The 14,080-nt window shown below is 47.7% G+C and overlaps 1 protein-coding gene across 1 annotated transcript in view; it reads left to right on the forward strand.

Moving 5' to 3' along the window:
• The window catches only part of Zranb3 (zinc finger RANBP2-type containing 3), an 84,179-nt gene extending 80,891 nt beyond the window's left edge, over positions 1-3,288 (forward strand). The window contains exons 17-18 of the mRNA XM_032915547.1: positions 1,342-1,473; positions 2,354-3,288. Of these exons, the coding sequence (XP_032771438.1) occupies positions 1,342-1,473; positions 2,354-2,452 (231 nt within the window). The 3' untranslated portion in view covers positions 2,453-3,288. The remainder of the gene's footprint in view (positions 1-1,341; positions 1,474-2,353) is intronic.
• The last annotated feature ends 10,792 nt before the right edge of the window (positions 3,289-14,080 follow it).

Genomic DNA, 14,080 nt, shown 5'->3' on the forward strand with positions numbered 1-14,080 from the left:
TGCCTGGGCACTACTCGGGTCACACATTCATCAGGTCACCGTCCCAGAGCCCTGCATGACCCAGAGCCCTGCGGGCTTTTTTTTTTCCCCCTGTTGCTGAGGACCGAACCCAGGGCCTTGTGCTTGCTAGGCAAATGCTCTACCACTGAGCTAAATCCCCAACCCCCCTGCGGGCTTTCTTAAAAGTGCTTTACACATGTCCAGATTGACTAGCACCATTTACTGAATAGGTTGCCCTTTTTATTTTCCAGGGGTTCACAGCTGTGTGGGTCTGTTTGGGGTCTTCTGTTGTGCTCAGTGGCTCTGTGGGTCTGTTTGGGGTCCTCTGCTATACTCTGTTGGTCTGTGACTCTATTTTGTGTCAGCACTCTACTGTCTGTCACTTTGAGGTCAGGAGTACGATGCCTCTCTCTGTTTCTTTCCGCAGTAATCATGGCTTCCTGTGGCCAACATTCATGGAATTAACTCTAATTTCTTTCTTATTGAAGACCTAAAAAAATAAAATCTAATACTAATCTCTGATGTTTAAACAGTGGCAGTACGTCCATTGCACACTGGTTTCACTATCTCAGGGAGTGTTCAGATACAGCTCATCGTAGCACAGGGCGTCACAGGAGTGTGTAGACCGGCCTAGATGCTGGCTGTTTTAAGTAGCTGTCTTTGATTATTTCAAATATGCAAGGTACAGAAGTTTATTGTGGAGATCTCATGCCAGTGCATACAACCTGGGAAACTGGTAAATAACACACTCGGGCCAGCACCGGGCATGCAGTTGGTAGAGTGTTTGCCTAGCACACGTGAGAGCTGGTTTCCATCCCCAGCATCCACAACCCTCACATGGTGCTACATGCTGCAACCCCAGCACATGGGAGGTAGACGAAGATCGAGAGTTCAAGGCCATCCTTGGCTACAGGATGAGTTTGGTTGAAGCCTGGGATACAAGAGATCTTATCTGGAAAACAAAACGTGGATGGTACTGTTAAGATCTCTGATATAGGAACAAATGCATTTAGGCAAACAACAAATGGTTATTTAATTATTGATATTGAGATCCAATTAACCCCCCACTATGTCAGGAGCATGGGTATCTTATGCTTGGTTCAGAAGGTTTTCAGAATGTGTTAGGTAGCATGGGAAAAACTCTTTCAGACATACATTTTACTGCTTTCAAATCGCTAGCTTAGAGGTTTTTGTTTCTTTTTAGCTCACAACAAAAGCTATAAAAAGCCATCCTAATGTGTTTCTCCCTGTGATTTTGCTGTGTGGAGGGGTTTTCCAGTGCACAGCCCAAGGCTCCCACGGCAGATCTGGGAAGTTGCTGATGGTCTGTTCTTGCTGCAGCTAAATGAGATGCTGAGAAACCCCGGAGAAGGCCACTTCTGGCAGGTGGACCACATCAGGCCAGTGTATGAGGGAGGCGGACAGTGCTCCCTGGACAACCTGCAGACTCTCTGCACAGTGTGCCACAAGGAGGTAGGTTTGATCCTCAAACATGTATGCAATCCAAGCAGCCCTGGGGAGGCTGGCACGGGTGCTGGAGACTCAGGGTGAGCATGAGGGTGAGCGTGCGCCCATCTGGGGGCTTCGCTCATCACTCCCGGCACCTGGCTCTGAGGAACTCCACAGTCACAGAGGCAAGAATGGCCGCTACCCTCTCCAGTCATTCTCTGGACTAAAGATGCTGGGCAATGGATAGAACACTCACTTAACATGCATGAGGCTGGCTCCTATCCCAGCACTGGGCAAACTGGGTGTGTTCATGCACTTGGGAGTTGGAGGCAGGAGGATCAAGAGTTCGTGATCAGCTGGATGTGGTAGGGGAGCACCCAAGAGGCAGGTGGAGCTCTGAGTTCAAGGCCATCCTGAGCTTCATAGTGATGTGGGGCTGGCTGCCTGAGACTCTAAACGACATCACCCGTGAGAATCCCATCTTCTCTGGGTTTGTTTAATTTTGGATTCTCATGAAAAATTTTATTTGGGCTTAGCAGAAGAATCTGGTTCTGTCGCATTTGATTTTCTGCAGTGTCTTATGTGTTGAGTTGGGAATGAATTTTCTGAGCTGGACCCAGAAAATAGGAAGTGAAAAAATTTTACCCACTGAACACTGGAAATTTCTAAGACGTGTATGAGTACCCTCTTAGATACTGAGACTCATGGCTTCTCCTAGTCCCCACAGTAGGATTCATGGTCTTCTGGGTGGTGAGACCTTCACAAGAATGTTTTCTCATAACTGAGCTGAGTAAACTAGGTTCTCATTTCCTGAGAAGCCCTGCATATGTGAATAATGTGCGTTTCTCCAGACTCCAGCACAAAGCCTTCTCCCCACCCTAAGCTGTGTATTATTAACTCCTAGAGAACTGCCCAGCAAGCCAAGGAAAGAAGTCAGGTGAGACGACGCTCTCTGGCAACAAAGCACGGGTCAGACATCACTCGGTTTCTGGTGAAGAAGTAAGGCGAGACATAAACAGAAGCAAAAGGCCTTCAGATAGGAGTTGTCACAATTTTTCTTCATGTTTATCTGGTATTTTAAGAATGGAAAGTGTTTAAACAAAAGTCGATAACTGAAATTTAGATATTTGCTAAGCATTCTTAATGTTACATACTGAACGGAAACTGAGGGATGATGGGAAGTCTCTGCTGTCTTACTGACTCGTGAAGATTGTCAATTCAACTTTGTTTCAGCAAGATTTTTGTTCCACTTTCCCCCCTTACACACCTCAATCAGTGCATTGCACATAGATAGTGACAGATATACCCCACTCGCCTGACAGTTCCTTCTTGATTACTGTTGGTTCTGACTGTATAAATGGTTCTAGTGTAAATGGAACATTCCAGAACAAGCGAGGACATTTAGGAGACAAGCCATCATCATTAAGGAGTTCTGGGCAGACCGTGACCAGCCTGCTTCTTGTACAAGAGCCTCCAGATCAAGGCTTGGGTGCACGTTTGGGATGCCGCCTCCTTGCTTGATTTCTGGGCCAATCATCTTTATTGAGAAGACGCATTTGTAAATAAACTGACTGTAAGCACCCGTGGTGTCTGTGTAGAACTCGTGTGTTCTGGGTAACCGTGAGAACAAGTGAGAGGCCATCAAGTATAATGTCACGCAAGCCTCTGTTCTGTATTTCTGCTTGCTTGCTTGTTTCCTCTCTCAGCTTGTTTTTGTTTTTAAAGTATTAAATCAGGCTAATTGTCTTTGTCTCCTTGTCCTCATTTCCTGGTTTAAAAATCCTGGTAGTATTTTGTTTTGTTCTGTTCTTTAAATAAACCTTGTTTTTTTTTTTTTTTTTTAAGATTTTTTAATTATGAGTAGTGTGTGTGTGTGTGTGTGTGTGTGTGTGTGTGTGTGTGTGTGTGTGTGTGTGTGTGTGTGTGTTCGGGGGGTGAGGCTGGGGGTATGTGCAGTTGCCCCCAGAGGAATTATATCTCCCAAACCTGTCGTTACAGCAGCCATGAGCCATTCAGTACAGGCGCTACAAATTAATCTCAGGTCCCCTGGAAGAGTAGCAGGCCTTCCTAACCACTGGACCATCTCTCCATCTCCAAATCCAATTTTTTTTTTTTTTTTTTTTGAGCTGGGGACGAACCCAGGGCCTTTGCTTCCCTAGGCAAGCGCTCTACCACTGACCTAATTCCCCAACCCCTCCAAATCCTATTTTATTAATTTTATTTATGGTGCCTTTTTTAAGAAGGACAACAAAGGAGCACATGCCTTTAATCCCAGCACTCAGGAGGCAGAGGCAGATGGATCTTTATGAGTCTGAGGCCAGTCTGATCTACAGAGTGAGTTCTAGGTGAGCAAAGCCATGCGGTAAGACCCTATCTCCACAATAAAGTGACAGTGGGCTTGGGAGGTGGCTCAGTTGATGAGCCGATGGCCACATAGCACGATAGCTTGAGTCTGAGCCACAGAACCTGTATAAAAACCTAGGCATGGTGCAGGCCTGTGACCCCAGCTGTGAGTAGGCAGGAACAGAAGGATCCCTGGGGTTCCCTAGCCAATGATCCAGGGAAGAGATAAACTTCCGGTTTAGTGAGAGACCATTTGAAAAATAAGGTAGCAAACAATCGAGGAAGGCACCTGATAGTGACGTGTGTGCACGCGCACACACACACGCACGCACGCACGCACGCACGCACGACTAGTAGTGATAAAATCCACTACATTAAAAACAGAAGGTTAAGCGTACTTCACACACAATGGTAGCATTCACGAGATGCGTGCTCATGATGGACTGGGGAGATGGCTCAGTGGGAAGAGCAGGGGCTCCCCTTCCAGAGTGCCTGAGCCCGGGTCCCAGCACAGAGTTGTCTGTGACTCTGATTCCAGGGCATTCGGTTCCCTCTTCTGACCTTGGACACTAGCACACGCATGGTCCATAGCCACACATGTAGGCAAAGCACCCATACATATAAGAATAAATGAATGGGGTTGGGGATTTAGCTCAGTGGTAGAGCACTTGCCTAGCAAGCGCAAGGCCCTGGGTTCGGTCCCCAGCTCCGAAAAAAAAGAAAAAAGAAAAAAAAAAAAAAGAATAAATGAATGTGAAAAAAATTTAAGTGACCTTTTAAAAAGAAAACAGGGATATTGACATGAAAGGGAGAAGCCCTTCCTACCACGTCCCCTGCAGGAAAGCGTGCGGATCAGAAGAACATCGCTCTCAGACCCGAGGAGGAATCGCGTCCCCAAAGGCTCCCGTCTGCGGACACAGTGGGATGCAAACCCGTGTAAAATGCTCACTTGAAGCACGTTACAATTTTAGTTAGCCCCTAGTAGTTTACACCTTAGTTTTAGACGGCATCACGAGCTTGCCTTGCCGAGTGCAATCGAGTCTATGACGGACCCATTGCGTGAGATAAGTGGAGCTGTCTCTCTGGTAAAGGAGGTCGGGGGCTGTCCGGCCTCTTTTCTGCTCTGCACACCTGGCTCTTTGCAACTTTCCACCCCATTTTCAGTAACCACCCATGGTTCACAGGCAAGAAACGCAGGCCCAGTTCACCGCCCCTCCCCTGCAGCGTGAGGTGCTAGGAGCAGACTTTGGTGTAAGTAGGTCACTGCAGTGGGAGTTCTCAGGAGAGAGTTCTTAGATGTCAGTTATGCCTGATTGTTTTATAACAGGGGCCCAGACCTTAGCACAACTGACTCCATGATGGCAGTACCACTCAGGCTGTGAAACTCAGTGCACAGACAGCACCACAAGCCAAAATGAAAACAAAGGCCTGACCCATCTAAGTCCACAGTTCTGTGAAAGCCTCTAAATGCACTGACCTTGCCTTTTGGCTTCTGTAGTTCTGCTTCTAATAGTTTTCGTTCACTGAAGTGTGTCAGCCCAGAACAGAATGTGTGTAGTAGCCCTGGGTTCAGTGCCCAGAACTTCCGGGTGTGTATGGGGCGGGGTTTGTGCTTAGGCATTGGGAATGTAGTTCCCGTGGTAGGAAGCTTGCCTAGAAAGCACAAGGCCGGGGTTGGGGATTTAGCTCAGGGGTAGAGCGCTTGCCTAGCAAGCGCAAGGCCCTGGGTTCGGTCCCCAGCTCCGGAAAAAAAAAAAAAAAAGAAAGCGCAAGGCCCTGGGTCCCATCCCTAGCACCACAAAGCCAGGCATGGTGTTATGTGCCAGCGATCCCAGCACTGGAGAGCCGGAGGCAGGAGGATCAAGTTCAAGGTCACCTTCGACTTCACAGTGCATTTGAGGCCAGCCTGTGGTGCATGATTCTGTCTCCAAAAGACACGAAGAAGAGCAAGTGGAGGACCTGAGAGGGGACAGGGAGGCACGGAAGGGAGCGCACCTGTGGGCGGAAGTGCAGCGTGAGGGAAGAAGACTGCCATGAGCACACGGTCCGTGCAGACGATGGGCTCTGAAAGACTCTGAGAAAAGAAAACGTCTGGACCCAGGGGCCAGGAAGCAGATGTGGTAGCTGGGGAGCGAGCCCATTTGCAGTGTGAACTATGTGGCGCTTACCTGGATGCACAGCCAGGAAGGATTCTCCTGAGCGAGACAGGCTCACAGCCAAACCACTTATGCCTGGGGTCACCCCTCCTATTGCCATCCCTGAGAGATGTTAATCCCAGGCTCTGATGACTAATGAAACCTCTCTACTTGGGCCAGGAAGGAATTCATACTTAAACCTAGCGCTCTGGAGGGAGAAGCAGGCAGATCTATGTGAGTTCAAGGATAGCCCGGTCTACATAGTGAGACCCTGCACGCGCGCGCGCGCGCGCGCACACACACACACACACACACACACACACACACACACACACACACACACACACACACACACACCGAAGGCTTTCGTTCAAAGTTAGTGAGAGATAAGGTGCTTAACTCCCGGAGAGTTTCTTGGGTCGAATGAACAGCCACCCACATCTCCCTATAAATGGCGAAGCTTTCTGCCCACGCATCTCCTTAATAAATCAGACCTTTTCTTCCGGGCCTTGAATGGAAGGAAGGAAGCTCTAAACTATGGATGCTTCGGATATAAAGCTGTGAAGCGCCTTAAATCACATGTAAGGAAGCCAGTGCTGAGTAAAATTGGAAATCAACCATCGAAAACAGACTGAGAATGGCGGCTTACCTTCTATGGCCATATTTGCCAGCCTCTCGCTTTGCACCTTTTATCCTTTTGAACTGGAAAACTGCGAGCTTCGCATTGGTTCCATTCCGTTTGATTCTCTAACCACCGGGAAAATGTCCTGGTTCACCTCTGGACCCTCAGGTGCTCTCTGCTGAGGAGGGTCTCTGCCACCCAGCTACAGCATGCTCTTATTCAGTGGCCAGAAATGTCACCATCTCTCACTTACCGATGGAGTTCTGGGTTCTAGCCACCTGCCCTCCTGCCTTAGGAGCTCCTCTCCTGGCCCCCAAGTCCCTGACCATTTCTTTCTAGTAGTGAGTAATACTGCTTCCTGGAAACTGGTCATTGGAACACCTTAAAAAGAGCATTGTGGGGCTGGGGAGATGGCTCAACGGGTAAAAGAGCTTGCTACTCAAATGCGAGGACCTGAGTTCAGATCCCCAGAACCCATGTAAAACCCAACAATGTGCTGCTCTGTGTAATCCAGCTCTCCCTCAGCAATAGGGAGCTGAAGACAGGAGAAGCTTGCAGGCCAGCCAGCTTGGCATACCCAGGAGTAAACAGAAGAGACCCTGTCTTTTTTTTTTTTTTTTTTCTTTTTTTCGGAGCTGGGGACCGCACCCAGGGCCTTGCGCTTGCTAGGCAAGTGCTCTACCGCTGAGCTAAATCCCCAACCCCGAGACCCTGTCTTAAACACAGTGGAAGGTAAAGAGGGCCCTAGGTTGTCCTCTGACCTGACACGTGTGCACCTGGGAACATAACACAACATGGGGTTGGGGAGGGAGAGAGAATGAATCATTGTGGACCAGGCATGGTAGCGTGTGGTTTTATTATTATTATTATTTTTAATCTCAGCACTCGGGACAGAAGCAGGTCTATCTCAGTGAGCTCGAGGCCAGCCAGAACTACATAGTGAAACGTTTTCTCAAAACAATAGAGGGTAGCTAAGTAGGTAGGCAGATAGATATAATTGTGCATTTATGATTAGTATATTTTACAGCCTTTCTGTGGTGATAGGCTTCCCTATAACCACATTTCAGTATTAGATTCCAGAACTTCAAAACACCTACATCTGTATAATAATCCAGTTAGTCAATGTCTTGGGGTTTTATTGCTGTGAAGAGACACCATGATCAAGGCAACTCTCAGAAAGGGTATCATTTAATTGGGGCTGGCTTACAACTGTTTCAGAGGCTCAGTCCATTACCACGGTGGGAAGCATGGCAGCATCCAGGCAGACATGGGGCTGAAGAAGGAGCTGAGAGTTCTACATCTTGATCCACAAGCAGCAAAAGTGAACTGGCTTGAGCTTTGTAGACCTCAAAGCCCACCCCGCTAGTGACACACCTCCTTCAACAAAGCTATACCCATTCCAACAAGGCCGCACCTTCTAAAAGTGCCCCTCCCTGTGAGTCTCTGGGGGTCATTTTCTTTCAAAGCATCACAGCCAGCTTCCTGTCACTGCAACAACCTGAAGTAATCACCTTCTAAACAAAAAGAGTTCCTGATACACCTCTTTGTAGTTTCTAGATCATGATCACTTGGCCCCTTTGTTTTGGAATATAGCACAGCAACATCATAGGATTGTGTGGCACAGCAAAACACCTCACCAAACAGAAATCACGAGAAAGAAGTGGCCCAAGTTCCACCAATCCATTCAGAGCACACACCTCCAGTGACTTTAGGGACTGAAACTGTAAAACATTTGGCCACTTAAAGCACAGCAGTCACGTTTGTTGAAAAAGTACTCAGCATTGGATTGGCTTTCCCTATAAACTTAGTCAAGAACAATCTCCCATGGTAGATAAGCTAGTAAGTGATCGGCATGGAAAAGTCACTCTTAGATGCCACATACTGCCTTTGGGCCTCTTATTTTAGCTTGGAAGACAACTGCAGTCTTTCAAAAATGATCCTACCACTTTTTCATGTCGACTCTAGTGGCTTATGCTTTTGTACGTATCAGGAAATGTTTTCAAAGGCACATGGGAAGCAGTTCTGTGCTGGGGTCCCTGTTTCAGAAACTGCAGTTGGTGCTCTAGGTAAGATAATTACAGCCTTATCTCTGCTCACATCGGGCCCCATATGAGAAGTAAGTCAGATCAAATTCCAAATGTTTAAGGCCAGTCTGGGATATGTGAGACATTGTATCTGTAAGGATGAGGACTTGGAGGATTGCTCAGTGGTTAAAATGCTTGTGCATTTTATATAAAGTACACAATGAGCATGGCCTCCTACCTCTAATTCAGCTGCCAGACAGGAGATCCCTAGAGCAAGCTGGCTAACAAAATTAGATTTATCTTCCAACTCTGAGATTGAGAACCCTTTGTGAATATGGTAGGATAGCAATCAAGGATGATTTGGGGCTCCATATACACCGGCCCACCCCAGGGAACATGTATACACACACACACACACACACACACACACACACACACACACACACACACACGTGCGGGCACGCTCTGCAGTCACATCTTTCCTCTCATACAGACCACAGTCCTGGATGAGAGTATCTTCCCTGGATTATTTGCAGCTGAGTTCTGCATAAGCACATGCTCCTGTCAGTGTGGGAAGCTATGGAATTTAACTGGATGTCCACCCTGGCCCCAGGATACCAGACCAATGCCGTTTATTCTCAATAGCTGAGCCATGGTTGGTTGGAGAAGGCCCTGTAGCTAACGAGGCTGTGAAACCCCAGTTGAGTCATACCTGGCTGGGTGGCTGTGGCCTATTAAATAGCTCTCTGACATCACTCTTTTATTGGACGGTTCAGAATGTGCTCAGTGGGCTGTTGGGTTCACAGGTCAGTTTTGGTTTGCTGCGACTCTCCCCAGGTAAGCTGGTCTAAAGTTGTCTCTCTTCACAGCACTGATACCATCATCAGGTTGTAAACTGAGCAGAACTGAAGCAAAGGAGGGACATCAAGTCACAGATGTGGACCCCAGGCCTGCTGCTCCATTTGGGAGGCTGGGGTAAGTGTTCTTTGGAGTTGGTTCTTTATACCGAGTTTGAGGGGCCATCTTGGTCTGATCAGTAAAAGCTTTAGATGTCTGAGTCACACAGAATTTGAATGGGGAGCAGTAGGAACAGGACCGATCTGCAGAGATGCCTCAGACATGAGTCTCGCAATTTGGGGAGTCGCTCAGAAGCCTGAGGTTTAAACGTTGTTAATATTCGATCCAGTGCCAGAGCCATCTTTAAGTTAAACTCACATGGCATAGATGTGGTTCTTACCTGCCTTACCCTCCTGGGTCCCCTGCAGTGTTTGACCCCTGCTGAGCTCTGCTGATGCTTGTAGAAGTCTTTTGTTCCTAACAAAGGAACTCCCTGGCCTTAAGGAAAGACCTGGGTGATGGTTCCTTTCTTTTGTTCTCAGTCTTTGTTCCTGGGGGTTTAGGCTGGTCTTCCTGGATTTCTCCCCAGTAAATTTGGGGCGTGTGTTTGGTCTTTTGTTCCTGAAGCATTAAGCCAGATTTTCCCACTGTGCTTCCTGGATTTTTCCACCCGGTGAACTTGGGGTATATATTTGGTGAATAAAGCTACAGATTTGGCATTCTCTCTTAACACGAATGACCCAAGTATGTGTGCTTTTTTTTTTTAACCCTGCAGGCTTACGCCCAGCTCTCGGAATCTTCCCATTGCCTGACAGGCTACCAAAAACTGTCTGAGGAAAAACTCTTCACCGCTTCTGTGTGAAACATGGACCCTGTCCTGACTGAAATATTAAGCCACTGGTCTATGTCAACTGAGACAGATAATCTTCTCGTGATGTTCTGAGGATGCTGAACTGTTGTTATGTAAAAGCCAGGAATACGACAGAGGGGACAGATGAAGCCCTTCCCTGAAGGAGTGTGCCAGAAGTGTGCAGCACACTAAACAGTCAGCTGGGCAGTTGTGTTAGCTGCTGTGGAGAGGGTCCATTTCTAGACAGGGCTACTTGACTTGAATTCCTCATCTACTAGTTTTATTCTGAGTCTCGTCTCTGCTTCTTGTCATTATTGTTTCTGGAGTGTGTGTGTGTGTGTGTGTGTGTGTGTGTGTGTGTGTGTGTGTGTGTGTGTGTTTTGTTTTTGAGGCAGGGTCTTGCTGTATATAGTGCAGACTGACCTCAACTCAGCAATCCTCCTCCAGTGGCTTCCTGCCATGTCGGCTTCATCCGTTTTTCTAAGTGCTGTGAACCCATCGCTGGTTGGAGTTCCCACACTGTTCTGGTGCAGGGGATGTCTAGATTTGCAGTTTGATTCAGTCGGCTCAAATGAATTGGTTGGAGGAAATTTTCTCCCTCCATGTTGCTAAGCAGCTTCATGTCACCTGTAGACCCATGGCCTCTGCTGGCATGACTGCCTTCCCCTCAGCACCATGCTTCACTTGTGGCATTAGTTTTATATTTTTATGTGTTGGGTGCTTTGCCTCTGTGTGTGTGTGTGTCTGTGCGTCTTGTTCAAGCAGTGCCCTTGGAGGCCAGAAGAGGGCATCAGTTACAGGTGGTTGTAAGGCACCATGCGCGTGCCAGGAATCAAACAAAACTGGGTCTTCTGAAAGCGATCAGTGCTCCTAACTGCCGAGCGCTCTCTCCAGCCCCTGTGCTATGCTATTTTTTTTTTTTTTTTTTTTTTTTTTTTTCGAGCTGGGGACCGAACCCAGGGCCTTATGGGTTGCTAGGCAAGCGCTCTACCACTGAGCCAAATCCCCAACCCTGTGCTATGCTTTTAACACCTGATACTGATGTTAGGTTTGGGTGCTTTGTGGATACCACCTTTGCTACAGTCAAACGACTGACAGACAGGGTGTGCGCTCTGCAGAGTGAGTCTCAACATCCCTGATCCCATACAGAAAGGTCTGTAACAAAGCAGCTCAGAGTAGGGAAATTCCAGAGGGTTTCCTCAACACAGCGTCCCCACTCCAGAGCTCCGTGCTTGGGAGTGTGGGGTGACTAAAGAATTTTACCTCCGTGTTTTTTCTTTTTGAGTGTTTGCACTTGGTGTGGGTGGGTGTGCATGCTGGCATGGAACTCCATAGACCAGGCTAGCCTTGAATTCAGATATCTGCTTGCCTCTGTCTCCTAAGTGCTGGGAATAAAGAAATTTGTGATATTGCACGCCTTTAGCCCAGTACTTGGGATGCAGAGATGGGATCTTTCTGAGTTTAAGGCCAGCCTGGTCTACATAGGGAGTTCGAGGATAAACTGGACAGCATAGACTCTGTTTCAGAAACAAAAGTCGTGTGTTACCAGCTCACTGTAAGCTTTTGAGACAGGCTTTCCTTCTCACAGAGCCTGGAGTTAGGGTAGCTGGGCAGTGAGCTTCAGGGATCTGCCTGTCTCAGTCTCACCAGCTTTCTATTGGTTATAGAAGTTGAGCTTTGGTCCTTTGTCAATATAAACGGAGCCATCTCCCCAGCCCCAATGATCTGCATGCTCAGAAGTGCCCGGTGACATTGACACTATCTAGGACCCAAGCTTTAGATTCACAGTCTCTAGGATGTGTAGGTCCCTGTTTGACATCCTAGGAAGACAAAATCATTTCCAGAGTTGTACCAATCACACTCCGGTCAGCCATGAAGAAGTGTCACACTGGAATGTCACCTGACTTATATGTGCTCCATTCCTATGTGGAAGATGCAGGCTTCCGCCCAGCTCCTGTGTGTAAGGTGGCATTTCCCCACACCTTGCTCCTGAATTGCTTTTTCTTGGTCATATGAAGATGGGTTTTAAAATATCTGCTGTAGACGTGAATCCTCTTTCTGGAAGAGCAGCTGGTGCTCATAACTCGTCATCTCTCCAGCCTGAACTATTTGTAGTTCTTTATATACCTTGGATATTAACTGCCTGTCTGATGCATAAGTTGGCAAGAATGGTTTTCCTCATCCTGTAGGCTGTTTTTCTGAGGAGTAGCTAAGTGGTACAGTGCTTGCCCACTGTGTACAAAGCCCTGGTTTCTTCTCCAGCACCACAAGGAAGGAAAACAAAACAAAAGCCCTCTTTACTCTGGTGAGCTTTGCAATGCAGGATATGGAATCCCGTGTCAATTCTTAGCATATGTTTTTGTTCATTGTTGTTGTTGTTGTTGTTTCGGGGAATGGGTATCTCTGTGTGACCCTGGAACTTACTCTGTTAACCAGGGCCAGGCTGACTTCAAACTGCCCTCCTCTTCCTCTGGAGTGCTGGGATTAAATGTGTGCACCATCATGCCTGGCTAGAATAAGTTTTTGTGATGTTCAAGTTCTGTCTAAGGGATCCCGGTATATACCTGTGTCTTTAGAGTGCTTTAAAGCCTACACTCCCATCAGGCAGTTTCAGGATCTCACAGGAAGAGAAAAGGAAAGCAACGAGAATGTTGGAGCGCAATTGTCTGTCTTACCTGTGGCTTATGCTGGTGTTGATGCCTATGGGACAAGTGTCTGGTGTCCCCCAGAGTGGCCTCTGTGCAGCCTGTGAGCTTAGCAGTTTCTCCTTTCTCCAGACTCATGCCATGGGGTGGTTCATACCATGTTCTAGGTAGGTGGTACCTCCTGGTCCATTGGTCTGCAGTAAGTGGCCACTGCGTTGAGGATATCCTTTGTACTGATGCTGCAGCTCTGAACAGCTAGCATACATGTTAGGGTGTCAGCCAGATTCGCTGGGTAGTCTGCCTCTGAGCACAGTTTTGTTAGCCCAGTGACAAATGATCGTTTGTTATAGATCTAACAGCGCCTACAAGAACTGACCCTGCTCTGGATCTGCCCTTCTCTTGTGTCAATCACTGCATAGGTTCAGGATTTAACTTGACAGCATTGTTGCTTACAGCCCTCCTCTGGAGTAACAGGAGAATAGAAAGGTGTGAAGTACATGGACTGGGTGGGTCCCAGCCCAACCTGTAAGCCTTCAGGCAACTCTCTAAGCCAGAGAGAAGCCTGTTCTCTCCCACCATCCTGCTCCTTCAGTGTCCCAGAAGAGTGGAGAATTTCCATGTCTCATGTAGGCAAGACACTGCAGGAGAGTGCCAGTGGGTTACTAAGAATACACTTCCTTTCTTACATAACTCTGGCAAAAGCTAAGCCTGTTTTAAGCCAAAATTAGGGTTCAGAAAGGTTAATCAATCGTCCTTGCAAGCCACTGCCTACTCAAACTGCCCAGGGGCTAGGAAACTTGGGGGTTTTGTTCAACGTCCACTGAGTCCATGTGGTGGCTGGAAGAAGCCACCTATGTCTTCCCATAAGCAGGAGTTATCTAGCGTCAGCTCCTAAAGGACAGGTCACAGCAGAGTGGCTCGTGCCCAGTCCCACAGCAGCACACAGGTGACTATGGGGCCTGTGTTTGGGGAAGAGAATGAGTCAGTAACTTATTCATGGTTGGACAGAGAAATGACTAGATTTATAACTCCTAGCCCTGGGTGTCCTGGGGATCAGGGTTGTTACAGAAAGGCCAAAGGGATAAAAACCCATCTAAATGGTGTGGGGGTGGGGAATCATTCCACAGACCAGCAGGAATGGAAAGAGGAAAACACCACAGCCTGTGAGCGGACAC

Source organism: Rattus rattus, chromosome 10 (assembly GCF_011064425.1).
Source record: "Rattus rattus isolate New Zealand chromosome 10, Rrattus_CSIRO_v1, whole genome shotgun sequence".
In the NCBI taxonomy this organism is placed as follows: Eukaryota; Metazoa; Chordata; class Mammalia; order Rodentia; family Muridae; genus Rattus; species Rattus rattus.